At 37.2% G+C, this 12,484-nt stretch overlaps 1 protein-coding gene across 1 annotated transcript; it reads left to right on the top strand.

Annotated features, from left to right (window-relative positions):
- The first annotated feature begins 7,931 nt into the window (after nt 1-7,931).
- Nucleotides 7,932-12,259, top strand: gsc (goosecoid). Its single transcript, XM_077546728.1, has 3 exons — nt 7,932-8,244; nt 9,959-10,218; nt 12,134-12,259. Exons 1-3 carry the CDS (start codon nt 7,932-7,934, stop codon nt 12,257-12,259), a joined length of 699 nt encoding a protein of 232 aa, XP_077402854.1.
- Nucleotides 12,260-12,484: the final 225 nt, after the last annotated feature.

Genomic DNA, 12,484 nt, shown 5'->3' with positions numbered 1-12,484 from the left:
TACCTGTGATCAGTAATTACCAGGATTGCCTGATGGATGCTGAGTAAAATGAATGATTGATGAACACTAAGAGAAAGCAGCTGGGCCATTTCAACCGCATGACAGCACATTAACACAGAACAAAAATATCTTAAGTAGATTAGACAAAGGGAATGTGTATTTTGTGATGGGAGGCGGTGGACCAAGCGTTAGGCGGGGGAGCAAGTGTTAGACGTGTAATGGGGGTTGAGTGCATGCTTCCAAGCAGGTATTCTCACCCTGGAATAATATAATATAATATAATAGGTGTGCACTCTTCTTGGAAGTATCTTCTATGCATATTTCCAGCCTTTATTTACTCTTTGCTCTTTCCAGTAAAAAATTTTTTTGTAGAAATAATTAAAAAACAGGTTGTTCTCAGTGTCAATGTATTTTAAAACTACGACGGCGTACATGTATTTTTTTCGGGGGGAGTAACATTCCGAGAAAAAAAATCCAAATTTACCACTTTAAAAAGTGGCAATTAAGCGAGAAAAAAACTTGCAAATTTGCGAGTTTATAAAGTGCCATATTTGCAAGAAAAAAACTCATAAACTGACGACAAATACACGTCGCGTAACTTGTAGTCTAATGTGAGGATTCGTTGGAGATTAGTGGGACACTGTTTATAAAATGAAAAGGCAGGATCGAGACGGATTAATTCTTAAAGGGCTATGGTATTTTAAGCCTTTCCACAGTTAACTATAGGCATATAATGATGAAATCTTATCTTTGACACAATCGCGATGTAATTTCTCATGAAATATGAGTTATTTCGGTGGCTATTTTTCTTACCCGGAAGTAAAACGCTCGGTTCAGTACAACCACGCCTCTCCCCCTCTGGCTGCCGCGCCCCTCTCATGACGTCATCGTGCAACGCCCACAAAACATACAGGTAGGTTTTAAGCTGATTTTAAAAATACACTCTAAATTTCACGGGCTGCTAGATCTCTGCGTTTGGTCACGCAAGCAATCAGATCTTGAATAAACATTTTTTTTTTAAAACGGGTCCTTGCCGCAAGAAATCGTGGAAGAGGATGGGAGCAGAGAGGTTAGAGGAAAGAAAGAAAAAAAAGCACCACAGCGGTTGCTTTTGGGGCAAGCGCACTATCCACTACACCATCCATTCATTTAACATTGCTGGCGCAAATGTTAACTTGTCGTTTACACCAGTGTCAGCCAATGGATTTTAAGACAGCCAATGTTCGTTTCATTGCACTTTGGCATTGCAAATGTGAAGAATAATTGATTGCTTTGAATTCATTTGGACAGAATGTTTATTGATAAAGGCTACTTTTGTCATTATCCCATGGAGGGAGGTCTCAGGGAAAGTGGGTGTGCGTTCAGTCTGCAGAGGTGGTGCGGGGGTGGGGCCACACGCAATGACGTCAAACCGTGCCAACAGCTTGTTTTCTCAGGCTGGGAGGGGCTGGTGCTTGGAGAGCAGAATAGCTTAAAATTTCTCATACAGAAGAAGAAAACACAACTTTGGTCATGTTTTTGGTGAGGAATTATCATTTTAACATGGCTAAAAGCTCCAAAAAGTTGATTTTTCATGTCGCAGTCCCTTTAATTTAAACTTTACTCGTCATACACGGCAGCTAGAGCGACAACACTTCCTGATCCCTTATCAGCTGACTAACCCTAACCAAAGATAGCATACTTTAGGTAAATGCAAGACAGAGAGCAGAAGATTCGACACATCAACTTAGCTACTTGGACCAAAAAAAAACACCAAAATGTATAATTGTGTAAATAATATTTCTGGAAACATAAATGTACAAGTTAATAAACATTTTAACAAATTAATTTAAATGCTTGTTCTCAAGGTGTGGACCTTCCTTATTTGAAAACCTGACCAAAAAGTATTGGCACAAACATCTTAGTAGTGTGCTATGTGTATTTCTTGTAAATGTCTGAGATTTTTTCTCGCAACTCTGCCATTTTATAAACTCGCAAAGTTGCACTTATTTTTTCTCAGAATATTGCCCCCGCCATCTTAATATATATATTTATTTATACGTGACCCTAATATGCTGTCGTATAAAACCTCTAATTTAGCAGATTTATTGTTTTGTTTGTGGTTTTTAGTTGCAGTGGCCCTTGTACATCCCATTATGTTTACTTGGGCCCCCTGGTGGCTTACCTAAAGCAAATAGAAGCAAACTTGAGTTTAAAATTGGACAGTGATTTTAAATTAGACTGGCAAATTGGTTCTGTTGTTAAATCCAGCTTTTTTAATGGAGAAGTGTCGATGCAACCAGCTTTTTCATTCGAAAGGCTTCAGGTTTGTCCAGGTTCTCTCTGGCAAACTTGAGACGGGTAGCTTTGTTCTTTTTTTGTGAGCAGAGGCTTCTTCCTAGCAACCCTTCCATGAAAGCCTTGTTGATTGAGTTTTTTTCTGATTGTTGAAGCATGCATATGTGTCCCAGATGCAGCAAGAGATGTCTGTAACTCTCTGTTCGGGTTGGCTTTTACCTAAATTATCATTTTTCTTGTGGCTCTTTATATTTTAAATTGTAATTTTCAGTGCTCTCCATTTGTAGATGATCTGCCTCACGGTGGAAGGATGAAGCTCATATATATATTTTTTTAGATGACTTTATACCTTTCCCTAGACTGATGAGCGGTCACTACCCTCTTTCTCAGGTCCTCTGAGAATTTTTTTCCTCTTGGCATGACCAACCTTTATGGGTTCACTATGGGTAAGACTAAAGTGGCGTGGTTGTATATCTGTTTCAATCAGTAATGCATCATTTCTTACTTGAATCTCTCTCATTTCATTGGTCCATCTGAGTGGTTAATTTAGCTACCAATTTGACCCACCTGATTCTACTTGACTGCTTGTTTTTGGCAATGCAGCCCAGGGTTCACTTACTTTTGCACCTACAGTACATGAATTGACCAAAAACTCTTTTTAATTTAGTTTTGACTACACAATTGTTTTTTGTTTTTGTTTTGTTTTTTAAACAATGCATTGAATTGATTTAAGAAAAACTCAGGTTTCATGGGTGCAAAAGTATGGGAATCCCTCACTTACTCGGACATTGCACCTCCTTTTGCATTTAGAACTTCATCCAAACACTTTCTTTAGTGATTTATCAGTCTTTCAAATCTACTTTGGGGGAATTTTTGCCACTCTTCCTTGCAAAATGCCGCCAGTTGAGAGAGGTTGGATAGGGGTCTAGCATAATCTGTCTGCTTCAGGTCCCGCCACAGTATTTTGAAAAAAAATTAAAACAGGATTTTGACTGGGCATGCTGGAATGCTTTGGATTATTGTCATGTTGAAAGATCCATCTTCTACCAGGCTGTAACTTCACAAAGGATGGTTTCAGGTTATGTTCCAAGATTTCACAATATTCCTCTGAATTCATGATTCCCTAGATTATGTGGAGTTGTCCAAATCTTGAGGATGAAAAGCCAGCCCAGAATTTAACATTCTCACCCCCATGCTTCACTCTAGGGTAAAGGTTCTTTTGCTGGTATGCAGTGTTGACTTTTCACCAAACATGACTGTTTTAGTTGTGATCAAACAGTTAAATTATGACCAAAAAGATTCAGTGTTGTCCAGGTACTCACTGGCAAAGTTGAGATGGGCAGCATTGATCTTTTTTGTAAGCAGAGGCTTCTACCTAGCAAGCCTTCCATGAAAGCCTTGTCGATTAACTTTTCTTCTGATGGTTGAAGCATGCACGTGTCATATGATATGATATTTTAGAAGATCGTCCACTTCTAGGCGGGATTGTAGAAATTTTCAGTGTTCTCTAGTTGCAGATGATTTGCTTCACAGTGGAACAATGAAGCTTACATTTTTTTAGATGTCTTCATAGCTTTCCCCAGACAGATGTGCTGTCATTACCCACATACTGAGGTCCCCTGAGATTTCTCTTCCTCTCAGCATGACTGACCTGTATGGATTCACCTGGGTAAGACTTAAAGTGATGTGGTTTTGTCTCTGTTTCAGTCAGTGATGCACAATTTCTTTGCTAAACCTCTCGTTTCATTGGTCCCTTTCAGTGGTTAGTTTAACTACCAATTTGTCCTACCTGATCCTACTTGACAGCTTGTTTTAAGCAATGCAGCTCAGGGTTCACTCACTTTTGCAACTACATGAATTGACCAAAAACTCTTTTTAATTAAGTTTTGACTACTTAATTGATTTAAAAAAAAGAACAATGCATTGAATTCATAAACCTACACCTGTTATTTCATATATATATACAGTATATGTAATGATGATAAGCATTATAGAAAATGAATGAGTGAATGTTTCAATGGATCTAACATATTAAATTTGAAATACATCACATTTAATATTAAATTGTGTCGTACTGTGTAGGGATCTTCAATAGTAGTGTTATTCCGATACCGTGTTTTGGTCCCCGATTCTGAAAGCCAGTTTTGCAGTATCGGCCAATACCGTACCGATACCTAGTTTGTTCTTTTTCTCTCAAAATGAAAAAACTGTCCTGCCATTGGTTCACAGCATTCAAGGGCTAATAGGATATCTTGGCTCGGCATGCAGTGAACACGTCACACATCAGTGAATGTCTTCCACAAGCAAGGCACAAGATGCTGCATCCAAAGTCCTATATAAGCGTCGGAAATAATAGTATCGGCAGGTTACTTGTTAGTACTTGCCAAAGCCGATACCACTGTTTTAATGCAATATCTAAGCCTCTCCCGATACCGGTATCAGAACAACACTATTCTATACCACTTTTTTTAGACCGATACCAATACTCAAATCTTCAGTACTCACGAATATCGATACCAAGTGCCAATACCATTAGTACTTGTGACACATAAAATAAAATAAAATAATTAAGACGGATAGATTTTTTTAAAGGCCTATACATCCCAATTATAGCAAATTTCCTTATAATAGCTTGAAATTAAAGGCAATTATATATTTTTCAATTTGCTCCTAGAGGTCATTTTGCAAAACAGCCACAAGAGCGGGGGCTGATATCAGTATCAATATCCGTCGTGAGTACCAATACTGTGAAATGTGTGGAGATAGGTCTCGAACCAGGGTCTCCTCAGTGGCAGATAGCAATCTTAACCGATTGGCCCAGTTGCCCTGCCCTTATAAAATTCATTCACATTTACAATTTTGGTATTTCAATCCCTATTGTAAAAGAGTTGAGTCAAGGGAAGATTACTGAAGTTAAAATCTGAAGAAAAACACATTTTAGAGGTGAATCCACATGCCTTTCAGTCTGCAAATTGAGCCTGACATTGCTCAAAACCGCAATAATGGAGGCATCTACAAGCTGTATATATCTGCAAACTTACTAACACTTTCCTTACACTATTTATCACAGCTATGCTGTATTACACAATAAGGAAAGGCGTGTACCGATACCAGGTATCGGTATCGGGCCGATACCAGGACACATTTCACGGTATCTGTACTCGCGAAAGGTATCGATACTGGTAATGGCCCTGGCTCTTGTGGCCGTTTTTCAGGAACTAAAGGCTGAAATGCTTATTTTGCATTTATTGACCACCACAGGCGACTCCGGTAAGAGAGCACATAATTTAATTAGCTCTGAAGTGCAGACAGATTTTTGTATATTATATAGTATATCGTCATTTACTACTGCACTGCTATGAGATTGATGACAGACGGAGAAACTGCAACAGAAAACGAAAATACAGAGAAGCCTTCCAAATTAAAAGCAGGAATTTCAAAACAAGATATAATTAAACATCACAGACGAAGCATCTTGAGGAATTCTTAACATGGCAGATATTAAATTACTTGAAACAACACTATTGTATTGAATTTAATTATTTGCACTTCACTGTATTCCTTAAAAAGTTTTACAACATATTTTAATTGGGAAAATAAAATTCTGGCCACTGGATTATTTGTTTCATTTTATTTATCTATTTTTTGAAATACATTTTATTGTGTGCTCTATGCAAAAGGAGTTTTATGAGCAAATTGAAAAAAATATGATTTCAAGCAATTTTAAGAAAATTTGCTACAATTGGGATATATAGGTCTTTAAAATAAATATATATATCTGTCATTTTTGGGGGGGAAATTTGATGTAGCATAAGTACTAATGGTATCGACACTTGTATCCTATCGGTGTGTACTGAAGACTTGAGTATCGTATCATAAAATAGTGGTATCGAACATCAATAATAATTATTCCTTTAACTTTGCAATGGTTAATGTTATTTTTTAAATGGCTCTGGACCATGTGATCACGTACCATTAACATTTAAATTGTATGAAATTAATTGAAAGGGGTCCAACATTTGTAAATGATGGATTACAGTAGATCCAACATGTATCAGTGCTGAAGACAGATTATTTTGTTACAAAATTTTAAGACTTAAATATGCATAACATTAACAATAAACAAGTAAAGTTTTCTCTAACTGATATCTGGAGGAAATTATTGTATTGTTTGGCAACATCCTACCGACAATATATTGGATATGCATCGCATTGTTGTATTACAAATTCAGAAAGGAATTACTGTAGTCCCATACTTTTAAACAACAAGTAATAGTTGAAATTTTATAGCGTTCTTGTTTGTAAACAAATATATTTTCAGAGTTTGGTTAAAGCAGTTTTAACTACATTGTAAGAAAGATCTTTCACTATGTGAGGACCAAGGATTTCACTGACATCACAATAAAGGAAAACACATTTTGAATCTTCAATTTATTTGCTAACCTGCAGCGTGTGTTAAGACCCCGTAGCGCCAATCAGTTATTGATCATTATGAATTGAACTGGGAATTCACGTTCCTGCTCAAACCTGCATGCACGCACACGCGCACGCGCGAGTTGATTGAGGTAAATAAGCTCGCTTTCCCAACTGAATAGAGGAGATAATGGCCCATTATCTTAGCCCAGTCAGTGGGAAATGTTCTGCGTTGTTGACCTGCAGAGCAGAGATGCCGTTCGGAGGAAATGTTTTGATATGCTTCCCACAGAGAGGCGAAAGGAGGGAGGATAATGAGATGAACCTTCAGTATAATGCTAACGTTTAACGTGAACATAAGATGATCATGAAGATATGATCATGAAGAGAAGCAAATAGGTCCGTTTAGCTTGGAGCCGCGGGTTCACTTAATTGATTGAATTATATCTATTTTTGATTTTTCAAATCAAAATACAACATTCAAGTCAATAATGAAGGCTACTGTTTACTCGAGTTGGACATGCAGCGCTAGCCAGCCCCCCAAACACACACACACACACACACACACACACACACACGCCACCTTCATAATTGGTATAGTTTTATATATTTAGTTGCCAAATGCTGCTGACTACACATAGTTAGTCTTATATATATATATATATATATATATATATATATATATATATATATATATATATATATATATATATATATATATAGAATGGCGTATATTCCTAGATACAGATGTTTTAAATATTACAAATCCATATAACATATTCAATTTAATATATTTAATTCTCAGCGTGTTTCAGTAGCCCATTAATGTTGACTTCCACAAGAAAGTAATTGGATTATTGTTTGTGTTTACAATTGCGCTCTTACTCAGCAAAATAGCCTATTTTCAAACGTCTGGAAACAGCGCGGATAACCTTAATTGAATTAATTCCCAATACACAGGCGGTTCACACCCTGAACTGCAGCGCTGATCTTCGTGCAGCGTCTCTCCTTTGTGACGTCACTATAGTATAAAGTCTGCCCTGCTCACAGATGGCCCCATTAAAAGCAACAGTCTGCATTCCACAAATTACAGTGCCTAGCGAATGCAAGGAGAAAAGTTCCTTCCAGAGTCACTATGACGCACTTTTAGTCCCAAACTCCACCCGACCCCCAACTGGGAAACCAGAAACGCTTCATCATCTTTTATTTCACTTAAATTCAACAGCCACTTCGCCTGTGTGATGCCCGCCGGGATGTTCAGCATCGACAGAATCCTGTCCGGACGGCCGAGCTGCAAGGAGCCGCTGCTATTACACCGGAGTGGCCCAGTAGTGCTGCCTGGGGGCCTCAATGAGTCGATTTATACAGACTACAACGGATTGTATGCCGCCACATGCGGACCCCCCGGCCCTGGAGTTCAGTCTATGAACGGAACCAGAGTAGGATATAACAGCTATTACTATGGACAGCTGCACGTTCAAGGCACAGGAGGACTGCCATGTTGTGGTGCAGTGCACAGCCTCAGTCCGCAGCAATGCCCCTGCATCGCGCCAGGTAGGCAAAAACACTCGTACCGTTTGAATTATTCTTCTTTCTTTCTTTTCTTCCATTTTTGCGTAGTGTGAAAGCCATTTTTATTTCCGTTGTTTGGATTGCAAAAAAACAGAACATATAAATGGGGTTTGATTACTTGAAAACAAAATCTAGTAAAGTTTTTTTTACATCAGAAATTCTAGTTCAACTCTTTATAAAATTTACTTGGAGTGCATCAACCTTTGCTAAGCTTTTTCATTATGTCATTTGATTTCTTCTTTTTTTCCCATTTTCACGTGTACCGTGAAAGCCATTTTTATTACCGTTGTTTGGATTGGAAAAAAGAACATAGGCGAGTTGATATTTACTTGAAAAAAATCTAATCAACTTCTTATAAAAATGTACTTACAATTTCTGAGCTTCATAAGGTTTTTCAAGTAAATATCACTCCCCATTTTTTCAGTACACAGTTCACGATGTAGCTGTTTTGGGGCACGTCCTCCTAAAAGCGAACAGCCTTGAAAAATGTCCTATTGAAATGTATATTTCCAAGAAACTCGTCAAGGGAGCTGTTGTAATAGATTTTGTACTTATCTAAAATGTATTTAAGATTGTGTGAAACAATAAATTTGTGTGTGGGGGGTACAGTTTTGAGGGATTTGTCATTGTGCCAGTCAGAAGATTAGAGAACAATTTAAAACGAAAATATGGAAACTGAGACTGTTTGATGGTAAATGTCCTTGAACCAGTCAGAAGATTAGAGAACAATTTAAAACGAAAATATGGAAACTGAGACTGTTTGATGGTAAATGTCCTTGAACCTGTAAGCACCAACCCAAACCAGCCTAGGCCTATTGCCCCGGCTGGCATAAGGTTTCTATATGATTTGGGAAGAGTGCTTAAAACTAGTTAGTGGGAGAAATATACAGAGTTAAATGTTTCCATTATTATCATATAGGTCGTAATTGTTTTGTCGACAGGAACTGCATTCCAGCGAAGACGAGTAGTTTATGCCCGCCATGTAATACTCACATTTTAAATAGACCATTTGTCTAAAACAGTGGTTCTCAAATGGGGGTATACGTGAAGGCACTCCAGGGGGTACGTGCAGATTTTAAAATACATTTAAAAAGTATATGTAAATATTTCAGAACAATATAAGTTAATGAAATTAATTTTATATTTCTAAGCTATTCAATTTCAGTATCCTAAGAAAAAACAGCATCTCCCCATGCCAGAATGGTTTGACCCAACTTGTCCTATGCCAACTAGAATCACCTGTAAATCACTTGAAAACTGTATTTAAAATTTAGTTTATTATTTATTTTTGAGAACAGAGCTTTACTATCATCCCAAAAGATGACACTTTATGTTGATAATAGTATGTATATGCACAAATCTTTATTTATTTATTTGTTTTTATTGATTAGTTAGTTAGTTAGTTAGTTATCTCTTTTTATATCCAAATAGTTCAAGAGACCACATAAATACAAATCAGACAATAATGGCAGGGCACTCGGTTTTATTATTTATTAATTTATTTTCAATTACGCATTGCACTGGTTAGGGGGTACTTGGCTGAAAAAATATTTCACAGGGTGTACGTCACTGAAAAAAGGTTGAGAATCACTTGTCTAAAGCACAGGTCTTGAGCCTCATCAAATTGCAAGACTTTGCATATACATAACGGTGTGTTTTAGCGTTTTGAGGGTGTCTTCCTGTATTTCCCTTGCAGGCTATAACAGTCCGGGGTCGGTGTTGGTCTCCCCAGTGCAGCACCACATCATGTCCTACGTGAATATGGGCAACTTTTCGCGGAGTGAGCTACAACTCCTCAACCAGCTGCACTGCCGCAGGAAGCGACGGCACCGAACCATCTTCACCGACGAGCAGCTGGAGGCCCTTGAGGGCCTCTTCCAAGAGACCAAGTACCCCGACGTAGGCACCCGGGAACAACTTGCTCGAAAGGTTCACCTCCGGGAGGAGAAGGTCGAGGTAAGAATAATTAAATTTGTCTTCCATTTTTACGTGTAGGCTAGTTATTTACTATTTTAGCCTAGATTATTTTTCCATGCATGTACATTGCAATATAATTTCGTCACCCTCTTGCCTAAATTATTTTTTCAAAAACAAACAAAAACAAAATATATATATATATGTTTTTGTTTTTGTTTTTTTGCTTCCTGAAAAATCTGAAGAAAAAATACTTAGCGATCATTTTAATAAGAAAGCGTCGATATGCGAATGAAAAAGTTGTTTTATGTTCGTTTGTTGGGCGTCATGGTCCAGATCAGGGGTAAGCAAGTTCGGTCCTAGAAAGCCGCAGTCCTGCATGTTTTTGATATCTCCTTCCTCGAACGCAGCTGATAGGCTTCTGCAGAAAGTAATTATGAGCTAATGATTTGGCACACCTGGGTTGGAGGCAGGAGATAACAAAAACATGCAGGACTGTGGCTCTCTCGGACTGAATTTGCCTATCCCTGGTGCAGATGGTAAAGCGGATGTTGCGTGTTTGTTCGATCCTCAACCCTTGTGACCGTGACGTAGTGACCTTGAGCAAGATGCTGAACCTCGAGTTGCTACTGATGCAGCGTCAACATGATGAGACAGTGTTAAAGCGCTTCGAAAGCCCTAAAGCTCATTTCATTTATCGCTATAAATGCTCGCTATTGTTTGTGTTTACCAACGTAAGAATTTATTAAAATATACCTTAATTAAAAGTATTAAACATTATGGATTGTTATTATGAATACTATTCAGGGCGAAGATGACACCAAATTGAACAAATAGATAATAAACACACTCATAATAAATAAATACAAATAATAAAAACAATAAAATAAAAACATGTGGATTTACGGGTACTGCATACACATATTAAAAGTCAATTGCAGTGGGTGATATGTGGCGACAAGGATGAGACGCAATTAGGTTCTCAAACAACTATCTAAATTCACGTTGTTTTTTTGTTTTTGTTTCTTTACGATCTTCGGTCGGCTATATCTTATAGAGCAAAGAATAAAGGCGCATGGGAAAGGTTTTTGAACCAACAGGATGAATTATCGAATGTCACGAAAAGCCTACACACTGAAAATAAAGTCCAAATTCACATTCCTTTATACTGAGCTAAAATGTGTCTTATAATTTATTATTTGTTTAAAGTATTTGATTTGATTTGTTAATTTAATATAATTTAATAATATCATAATAATTTAGGAACTTAATTATAATATATTGTATATATTGTATATTATATAGTATAGCCTATTATAGATATTATATCTTGATTCCCTTACCTCTAAAATGCATGTATGTTGTTTTTCTAGAACAAATCAAGAAGTTGATATAGCCTACAGGGTGACACAAAAAAAAAACGGGAACTTTTTAGCAATCCAATAAAACCAAGAGAGATGGAACAAAAATGTTTTATTCATAGTAATCAAAACCATGAAAAATGCAATTAAAAAATCAATGGTGGATCCCCGGCTATCCCAGCTGAGATGATACAACGGTCAATGAGGACTCTCACTAGCAGATTTCAAGACATTCGTACAGGAGGACGCCATCTACACAACGTAATAAAAAAGAAAAGAAAAGAAAATTCCATAATTGTTAAATGGCACGTTTTAAGGTTTCAGTTACTATTAATTAAAATATTTTTCTTCCATTACTCTTGGTTTTATTGGAGTGAAAAGTGACCGTTCTTTTGTGTCACGCTGTATTTGTTTCCAGAAGCAAAAATATAATCAGTGTTGTTTGGTAATATTTAAGATCATTTCCTACGTATTACTTATGAGATGGTTATTAAGAATGATATTTCGTGTTGTATAAATACAATAAAATTGGCTATAGTCCGCAATTAAAACTAACGGCAAAAGATAACTATTAAATATGTGCTTTCTTACTATAGGTTTGGTTCAAAAACAGACGTGCCAAATGGAGGAGGCAGAAAAGGTCGTCATCGGAAGAATTAGAGAACACTCAGAAATGGAACAAATCCAAAAAAAACGTCCGCGAGGAAAACGGAGGCGAGTAAATCTGAAGTGGACTCAGACTGAGTTGAAACGATCGAACCACGTGCGCGTTTTCTTGGATCAGTGATGGTGGATGATGGGTCACTTGTGTTGCACAGATGTACATATAATGCTATGTCTATTTATATCTAATTTAATTTTCAATGTCAAGATAATCAAGAGACGCAATGCATGACACTTGAGTTTATGTCACATGTGACCTTTGTAATATTCATGTTGTAATTTAT

The sequence above is a fragment of the Vanacampus margaritifer genome, chromosome 1 (assembly GCF_051991255.1).
Source record: "Vanacampus margaritifer isolate UIUO_Vmar chromosome 1, RoL_Vmar_1.0, whole genome shotgun sequence".
NCBI classification, from domain to species: Eukaryota; Metazoa; Chordata; class Actinopteri; order Syngnathiformes; family Syngnathidae; genus Vanacampus; species Vanacampus margaritifer.
This window is presented reverse-complemented; position numbering and strand designations above follow the sequence as displayed.

What these genes read in the sequence shown, in the direction of transcription:
- gsc (XM_077546728.1), top strand. Translation starts at nt 7,932, where the DNA reads ATGCCCGCCGGGATGTTCAGCATCGACAGAATCCTGTCCGGACGGCCG. An exon ending in ATGCCCCTGCATCGCGCCAG is followed by an intron (nt 8,245 to 9,958) that starts GTAGGCAAAAAC and finishes TTTCCCTTGCAG; the next exon opens with GCTATAACAGTCCGGGGTCG. An exon ending in TCCGGGAGGAGAAGGTCGAG is followed by an intron (nt 10,219 to 12,133) that starts GTAAGAATAATT and finishes TTCTTACTATAG; the next exon opens with GTTTGGTTCAAAAACAGACG.